The sequence below is a fragment of the Heptranchias perlo genome, chromosome 8 (assembly GCF_035084215.1).
Source record: "Heptranchias perlo isolate sHepPer1 chromosome 8, sHepPer1.hap1, whole genome shotgun sequence".
Classification (NCBI taxonomy): Eukaryota; Metazoa; Chordata; class Chondrichthyes; order Hexanchiformes; family Hexanchidae; genus Heptranchias; species Heptranchias perlo.
The window spans coordinates 19,315,179-19,324,830 of NC_090332.1; the positions used below are offsets into that span (position 1 = coordinate 19,315,179).

At 39.3% G+C, this 9,652-nt stretch overlaps 1 protein-coding gene across 16 annotated transcripts in view; it reads left to right on the forward strand.

Annotated features, from left to right (window-relative positions):
* fbxo11b (F-box protein 11b) overlaps positions 1-9,647 on the forward strand; it is a 193,699-nt gene extending 184,052 nt beyond the window's left edge. For all 16 annotated transcript variants that reach the window (XM_067988748.1, XM_067988745.1, XM_067988746.1 and 13 more), the window contains 3 exons: positions 6,024-6,132; positions 6,237-6,335; positions 8,375-9,647. In XM_067988748.1, coding sequence (XP_067844849.1) covers positions 6,024-6,132; positions 6,237-6,335; positions 8,375-8,504 — 338 coding nt within the window. In that variant the 3' untranslated portion in view covers positions 8,505-9,647. The remainder of the gene's footprint in view (positions 1-6,023; positions 6,133-6,236; positions 6,336-8,374) is intronic.
* Positions 9,648-9,652: the final 5 nt, after the last annotated feature.

Below are 9,652 nucleotides of genomic sequence, written 5' to 3' on the forward strand. Positions count from 1 at the left end.
TTGGGGGTCCCTAAACCTTGGCTCTGCCAACCTGCACATGTGCACTCTAGACTGGGATAGGTGACGTATCTCTATGGGGGGGGGGGGGGAGGGGGAAGGGGAAGTGTCTCTCCCTGGGCAAATGGGGTAGTTGTAGGTTTCTCAGTTTGATTTGAAGACTCTTAAACATGATTGATGGGTTTCTACATGTCAGACATCCAGTTGACATCCCCCCCCCCCCCCCCCAATAAGATTTTATTATTTCCCAATTTAGGAACTTTTGTAGTAGGACGTGCACAGCCCTGCATAACCTTCAAAGAAAATCTGACATGCAACTTGATTTTACTCCAATTGTTATTTTTAACTCTCTTCAGACGACTTACTGTTTCAAAAATGCATCCGTAAGTGAAATGAAAATGCATTCTTGTATTTGCAGTAATTTTTTGATGGCTGCTTTTATTGTGATTGCCTATTAAAAATAAGAATCCTGAAATTGTTTGATTTATCATGTTACACTATCAAATTTACACCAAATATATTTGACTTCCTCATGAATCTAGATTTATTTTGGTAATGAGCATATAAGGGAAATTTCTGCCAGTGTAAATGTGAACATCAACTTAATACCCTGCTGATTAATTCAAAGTGTATTCTACCAACTTGAAGTTTAAAAGAAAAATTCTTAAATGTGACAGTGATTGGGGGAAAAAAGGACTTTTAATCAAAATAAGTCTTAAATTGTTCAAAAATGAGCAAATGTCCCCACATTCCTACTGAAAGTAATAGCATGCTAGAAGTCTGCCATGTTTGGTTCTGGTTGGAAAAGACCCACCTGCATCTGGCTGATCTGTCTTTGACTAATGGGCATTATTTTAGTTAGAGATCAACATTGTTCCTGATCCTGGATGCTGATCAGTGGTTCAACACGACCAAGAAGCACAGTACTGTTTAGGATTCCAGCTATTACTCAACATTTTAATTGGTTTAAATTGCTGGGATTGACATCCATCTTGGGAAAGATGTGAAGGTCCACTCAAATAATGCGTGGTAGCTGAAGTACACCCACTGTTTATGGGGCCTTTGCACAGTGGCTTTCTGGCATATTACTAGAAAAAGAATGGCATTGTCCTGTAGCATAATTGAATTCTAAAGACAGTACTTTCTGAGGCCTTGTATTTGAAGAGTATCACCAAAAATACAGTAATACTCCTTCCCAAAAAAAGGCTGTCCATACAAGTAAAATTGAGATGTTTAAATCTTTGGCTCATCCAATCCAATCTGCAGCTGTTGAAGTTAAGTTTAAGGTTCTTGCTAAAATTGAAGTTATTGATTCATTGATCCTCCACATACAGATAATGAGGTGCCCATTCAAATGGTAAATTGTGGATATTGTTCTCTTTAGATTTTTTTTGTCGTCGCCTCAAGCTAAGTGACCCCAGCCTTTGGTGTACTTGTGTTAAATTCCCGCCTTCATTTATCACCTGTTGACAGTTGGTGTTCTTTGGGTAGTCAACTTTAAGAAAAGTTGATCTGTGTTTGCACGGTTCTGTTTAGTAACTTACATTATCTTGTGTGTGCATGCCCTCTTCTGTGATCTTAAAGGCTATGGCTGAATTCTTTGGCTGAGAAGTGCTGACACTCCAGTTGCCGTTGTCATACATCAACGTTCTCTAGGTTCTTCCACCAAATTGCAGCACTACAGATTGAATTTCCTTAGGTAGTAAGCTAGATTAGGAATCCTGTGTGGGAAGACTTCGAATTGACTACTGCAGAGATTATCCAATTCTTAGTGACAGCAGGAGAGGAAATTGAAATTCCAGCTTGGGTGTTAGTAAGGCAAATATCCTATCCTTAGCTTATACAGAATTGGAGGTAAAAGATCCTATTGGATCAATTGGATGAGGCAGAGGAGGATAAAGAATATACTGTTATCAATCCAACCCTACACATGTTTTGATGTATTTATATAATGCTTGTATTTTTCGCATTCTCCCTGAAAACCTTGCTGGAAGACAGTCGATCCTGATTCTTGTAGATTGACCTTAGTCCATCGGAATTTCAGGATTTGTTTTCTCACTTCCAGGTGGAGCTTTGTTAAAAAGCATTGGAAAACATCTGCTGAGATGTATGTAGATCGAAGTAAGTAAAGCAAACTAAGGTGGCCTGCAGAGACTGATTTGGTAGGCTGTCCACAGCTCTATCTCAACACAGGTTTCAGGTCATCGAGTGGGATCCTTATGAAGCTACCACTGAGTAATTATATGGGGTATCGCATGTGAACAATGGAGCACTAGTACTTGTACATACCAACATGTTATAACATTTTGCACGAGTGCTCATACATACCAGCATGTTACAACATTTTGAAGTGTCAATTCTAATAAATGATCTTAAATGAGTTTAGTGACTTATGTAGGCAAATGTCTAAACATGACATGACTTCCTTTGAATAGGGATTCTGTTGGTCGCATAGAAGTGTGAATTAAGCTATTATCCATAAACTCTAATCACTCAACTTTGGGTTATTAATAAGTCTATAGCAGTTTTCTGCTCCGAATCGATACGGAGTCATTCGCTGGAATTGATAACTCCCTCTATATTTGCATAAATAAAGTCAAGACTAAACAGAATATAATAAATATACGAATCTGACTATTTCAATAATTCAATTCATCAAACTACTTTCGGTCACTAAGTTTTGATTAGTTCCTGTCATCAAACATTAGGCTGTGTTTGGAAATGGGCATGCATTTGCCATCTATAAACTGTGTGGCTTCAATGACTCTGAAAATGAACATGAGGAGACCCTTTGGGACATCTAATTTTGTGGTTGTAAACAGAGCCCATAGGAATTAAAATCGTCCCTTAAAAAAATCATCTAACAAACTAGGTAAATGGCACTTTCATCTCGCATGGTAATCTTTTCAAAATGGAATATACCAGAAATGGCAATGTTTGTGGTGTGTGGGGACGCCCATAAAATAAATTTGTATGTCCTCTATAAAAATAATTGTGATGTGGAGATGCCGGTGATGGACTGGGGTTGACAATTGTAAACAATTTTACAACACCAAGTTATAGTCCAACAAATTTATTTTAAATTCCACAAGCTTTCGGAGGCTTCCTCCTTCCTCAGGTGAACGGTGTTCTCCATACCGTTCACCTGAGGAAGGAGGAAGCCTCCGAAAGCTTGTGGAATTTAAAATAAATTTGTTGGACTATAACTTGGTGTTGTAAAATTGTTTACAAATAAAAATAATTCACTTTGGAAGTGCTATTACTGTTTGTGGGCCATCTAAATCCAGTGCCGGTAAATACACATAGTGAAAGCTTTGAATTCATGAAAAGGTGTGAGACTAATTAAGTGCTTCATGAGGGAGTTTGCAATTGTCAAATGCTTGCTCCATTGTTTTAGGAATGAGTCTCAGTAAGTGCTTTTTAGTTGGATTTCACTCTGATTTTAGACAAATGGCTTAATTTCCCAACTCTAGTGCCTGATTACATTGCTACAGCCAACTAAGCATATGTCAGATTTCAGCCATACTTCAGCACTGAGATCAGCAACAAGACTGAGTTTAGGTTCAAAATTGAGAAGTTTTGATGAACATAATTGGGGGGGGGGGAAAGAACTATTTCCACTGGTCAGTGGGCAGTAGATGGAGGGTTTCAAATTAAAATCATTAAAAGAACCAGGGCAGAGGTTAGGGCAAAGGGTTGTTAAACCATGGAATGCCCTACTAGAAACAGTGGTGGATAAGTATTTTTAAAAAGAATTAAAAACGATTGGGGAAAGGGGCAAGGAAGTGAGAGCTGGTGCAGGCAGTGAATCATGGCCTCTTGTGCAATAAAATTAGATGATTCTAAGTTGATGTTAGTATCATAGAAGGAGGCCATTCAGCCCATCGTATCGTGCAGGCTGAAAAAGCTATCCAGCTTAATCCCACTTTCCAGCACTTAGTCTGTAGCTTATGGCACTTCAAGTGCACATCCAAGTACTTTTTAAATGAGTTGAGGGTTTCTGCCTCTACCACCCTTTCAGGCAGTGAGTGCCAGACCCCCACCACCCTCTGGGTGAAAAAATTTCTCCTCGGCTCCTGTCTAATCTTTCTACCAATTTAAATCTATACCCCCGGTCACTGACCCCTCTGCTAAGGGAAATAGGTCCTCCCTATCCACTCTATCTAGTCCTGTCATAATTTTAAATACCTCAATTAAATCTCCCCTCAGCCTCCTTTGTTCCAAAGAAAACAACCCCAGCCTAATACAATTTTTTCTCAGAGCTAAAATTCTCCAGTCCTGGTAAATCTCCTCTGTATCCTTTCTAGTGCAATCCCATCTTTCCTGTAATGTGGTGACCAGAACTGTACGCAGTACTCAAGCTGATTTTTTTGAAGAAGTGACTAAAGTAGTGGACAGGGGAATGTCAATGGATGTTATTTATATGGACTTCCAGAAGGCATTTGATAAGGTCCCACATAAGAGACTGTTAGCTAAGATAGAAGACCATGGAATCGAGGGAAAAGTACGGACTTGGTTAGGAAGTTGGCTGAGCGAAAGGCGACAGAGTAGGGATAATGAGTAGGTACTCATTGGCAGGATGTGACTAGTGGAGTCCCGCAGGGATGTGTCTTGGGGCCTCAGTTATTCACACTATTTATTAACGACTTAGATGAAGGCATAGAAAGTCTCATATCTAAGTTTGCCGATGACACAAAGATTGGTGGCATTGTAAGCAGTGTAGATGAAAACATAAAATTACAAAGCGATGTTGATAGATTAGGTGAATGGGCAAAACTGTGGCAAATGTGAGGTCATCCACTTTGGATCAAAAAAGGATAGAACACAGTACTTTCTAAATGGTAAAAAGTTTAAAAACAGTGGATGTCCAAAGGGACCTAGGGGTTCAGGTACATAGATCATTGAAGTGTCATGAACAGGTGCAGAAAATAATCAATAAGGCTAATGGAATGCTGGCCCTTATATCTAGAGGACTAGAGTACAAGGGGGCAGAAGTTATGCTGCAGCTATACAAAACCCTGGTTAAACCACACCTGGACTACTGTGAGCAGTTCTGGGCACCGCACCTTCGGAAGGACATATTGGCCTTGGAGGGAGTGCAGCGTAGGTTTTCCTAAAATGATACCCGGACTTCAAGGGTTAAGTTACGAGGAAAGATTACACAAACTGGGGTTGTATTCTCTAGAGTTTCAAAGGTTAAGGGGTGATCTGATCGAAGTTTATAAGATATTAAGGGGAACAGATCGGGTGGACAGAGAGAAACTATCTCTGCTGTTTGGGGATTCTAGGAGTAGGGGGCAGTCTAAAAATTAGAGCCAGACCTTTCAGGAGCGAGATTAGAAAACATTTCTACACACAAAGGGTGGTAGAAGTTTGGAACTCTCTTCTGCAAACAGCAATTGATTCTAGCTCAATTGCTAAATTTAAATGTGAGAACGCTTTTTGGCAACCAAAGGTGTTAACGATTATGGGCCAAAGGCGGGTATATGGAGTTAGATCACAGATCAGCCAAGATCTTATCAAATGGCGGAGCAGGCATGAGGGGCTGAATGGCCTACTCATGTTCCTATGTGGCCTAACTAGTGTGTTATACGGTTCTAACATGTCCTCCCTGTTCTTATATTCTGTGCCTCGACTAATAAAGGGAAGTATCCCGTATGCCTTTTTAACCATCTTATCTAACTGTCCTACTTTCAGGGATCTGTGGACATGCATTCCAAGGTCCCTTTGTTCCTCTACACCTCTCAGTATCCTCCCATTTATTGTGTATTCCCTTGCCTTGTTTGCCTTCCCCAAATGCATTACCTCACACTTCTCTGGATTGAATTCCATTTGCCACTTTTTTGCCCACCTGACCAGTCCATTTATATCTTCCTGCAGTCTATGTAGTTAGAGAAAACCTGTCGTAGGTAAGATGTCTGAGTAGGGTGGGAGGGGAAGAACTAATATATCCACTTGGTAAAATTCTACTTTAGTCACTGCATCTGTCATATAAACATGACGGCGCTTTTTTTTCTTCCTTTAAGACAACAAAATAATGAACAATCAAGACGCTATTGAAAAGGCTGTTAGTAGGGGCCAATGCCTGTACAAGATATCGAGTTACACCAGCTACCCAATGCATGATTTTTACAGGTAAATTTCATGGTCCTTGCACAATTGTTTTTCTTAATAAAGTGGAAAAGGGCTTATATTGAGACTTAACTGTTAATGTCAATTGTTTTTTTAATCACCACTAGGTGTCACACCTGCAACACAACAGACCGCAATGCAATCTGTGTAAACTGCATTAAGAAGTGCCATCAAGGACATGATGTGGAATTCATTAGACATGATAGGTTAGTACTGTATAGGAAACTTTGTGGATAATTACAGCTAGTGAACATTGGTAGCCATAATTTTTGGACTAGGATTTCAGAGGTTCCCCTAGGTTATGATTTCTGTGTTTGTTGACTTACTGGTTTATTTCTGTTGCTCTCTATATAACTAATAAAAACTTCTGCCACAATAGTGCTGTTTTCCTTTGAGTAGTTGACACTGTCTTGTGGGAGGTAGAACAGGGTCACCTACACGTGTTTGAAACTGTCCTGTTCCACCAGCCTGCAGTTTCTTTTTGGGGAGGAAACTAACATTGCACCCCAACAAAAACAATAGTGTGGAAGGATACCCTTTCATTGTCCATCAGGACATGTTCATAATTTGTACTCCACAAAGCTTTGAATCATTCCAAGCCAATTATAATTCTTCTGTTGTGGGGAGGGAAGATCATTACCAGGGTTCCATCGTGTGCTGCCAAGCAGCATTGATAGGGCCTGAGTGCTGGCTGCTTGAGCATCACCTCTTGTAAGGCATGGGAGAGAATTGTTTGACAAATTTACTGTCAATATACTGTTTGCTGTTAATATACTTAGATTAAATTACCAAACTAGTTGCAGTGGAACTGTATTGGCTGGTTTTCCTGCATAAACAACACAAGTAAATCCTATTGTGTTTTGAGATTGGAAAATACACATGGAAGCTTTAGTAAGGGACAAGAAATTTCTGCTCACTAGTACATCCCCTGCCATTGTATAATGTGCTGAATGGGTTGTTGAACAGCATACAGGTATGACATCCTGGCAGGCCAAGCCTAGCCTTGCTCTGCACAACCTGATGGCAGTAAGACCAAATTAGTAACTAGCTGAGGTAGACCTGTGCTAAACCAGCTGTGGTATCAGGTTTGAACCTTTTGCCCTCTTCACACCCTTCCTGACTGAGGGAGGGGCTTGAGTGCAGTAGGTTAGAAAAAATTATAGATGATAGGAAAAGGAAAATACTAAGTGGATTAGATTTGCAGCTGTAGAACAGTCAAAGTTTACAGCACAGAAGCCATTTAGCCCATTGTGTCCATGCCAGCTCCTTGCTAGAGCAATCCCACTCATTTTCTTTATACCCCTGCATCTTCGTCTGCTTCAAATATTTATCCTTCCCTTAAAAGATCCAATGGTCTCTGCTTCAACCATTCTTGTGGCAAAGTACTCCACGTTGCAATTTTTCTCTACATTGAGGTTTCTCCTAATCCTTCATTACTGACTGACAAAATTGCCTTTCTGTACTTGCCTTTTAACAATTTAAAAAAAAACTGCTTAAATCTCTAGACCTTCTCTGCTCCAGTGGAAATAGTCCCAATCATTCAAGTCTCCTTGTAACTATAGTTTCCCATCCCTGGAATCATGCTGAAGTATCACATCTCACTAGCCCTAGTACTTTGACTGTAATCTTGTACAAATTGATCATTATCTCTACATATGCACTTCTTTGCCCATATTTATAAACCCAAAATGCTGTTGGCTTGTTCTACCTGCACCCTCTCTTTCAGGTAATTATGTATTACTAATTGTACCAGTAACTTGCACAGATTGCCTTGTTTTTTAAACCTACTACTAAGTGGAGTTTAGAACTTGCAGTCAGGTATTTTAATTCTTGATATGCTATGGGGCATGTTTACCACATATTTTCTTCAATCATCAGCTAGCTTCTTGTGGACTAATAGATATGGGCATCTTCATCATGGAGAACAAATTTAGATGCTTTCCCTTATTTTTTATAGGTATGAGGTAACTAAGTCTTTTCTCACTTGGGGCTGGGTAAAACCATGATGGACTGAAATGAGCTTCTGTAAGAGTGTGGTCTTCTAAGCCAACTTGCACTATATACAAATCCACAGCAGAAAACTGCAATTTACCACTTAGGGTTGCATCATCTGTAAAGACAAATGGTGTTTGTACAAATATACTCTTTTTTTAAAAAAAAAGCAAACAAGTTAAGTTTTCTTGGTCATGTATATGAATTGGGACACTGCAATATAAAGAAACTTTTTTTTCCCCTTTCATTACAGATTTTTCTGTGACTGTGGTGCTGGAACACTTTCAAATCCTTGCACATTAGCTGGAGAACCCACGCATGATACAGACACTTTGTATGACTCTGCACCACCAATAGAGTCTAATACATTGCAACACAATTGAGTTTCAGTATATCCTGCCATTCTAATCAACAGTAACTCCATTTGTATAAAAAAAACACTCTGGGTGAAAAATATCATTTGCCCAAATCTTCAGGAAGAATGTGTCAATTTGTACAGCAGTCGTGCATGTGTGGATGACACTAGAGCCCAATCTCTGGTGTTGTGGCAGTGAAGGAAAGGAGCAATCTGCTAACTCAGGATCAAGAGAAGGCTGGGCATAAATAGCATTACTACAGACTAAGCAGCCAGCAGTGGACTATCCAAGGGACAAAAGGCTAACACTGTGGTTCTGTACCCTAAATGCCAGCTTGTGAAGCTGTATTTTTTCTTTGGACAAGTAGCATTGAAACATGGAGTTTGCAGGAGGACTGTTCTGCTGTTGGATACAGCATACAGAACCACAGGGGTGTTCTGCAACACCTATGGACAATGGGTACTGATTGGGTTGGTGTATGTATGAAAATGTGATCTAGCACTTCTGCATTTGTTTTGATTTTTTTAAAAAAAAACATTTACTCAACTGAGACAACTGATTTTAATGCTTTTCTCATGTAGCTTTTTTTTGTAATTTCAAGCAAAACCTTATTGTACTTGAATGTGTCCTGTTTTGTTAGCAGAACTAGACTTGCTGTAACTATACTCATGTCCCAGTATCTTAAGTTCTTTCTATGAAAGAGAAAAGAAAACACTAATCAATTGTATCCCATAACTATTCTGATTTCAATTACAGAACATGGATATGTTTTTAAAGTTATTTTGAGATGTCAACCTAACAAAAGTGCTTTCATGAGACTGAATAGGGATCAAAAGAAAATAAACATCTGAAGTGGTAGTACCAGTATTTTACCCAGTTAAAAAATGATTAGATACTCTCATAAAATGCACCTTTTGTTACAAAAGTAACTCTGGACAGTGCCATTTTGGCAATGCTTCTCCCTGTAATGAAGCAGATAGTATATATGTACATATATACTCAGTCTCCCCTCAATAGCTTTTCATTAATGCATATTGGTGACAGTGGGTAAAAGCGACAGCTTGAAAGTGTATGCATGTACCATAACATCCTAGACTTAATATATTGTGGAGTATTCAATAACCATTATGTAGATGCTAGGTAACAATAAAAGGGTTTAATTTCCTAGGAGGAGA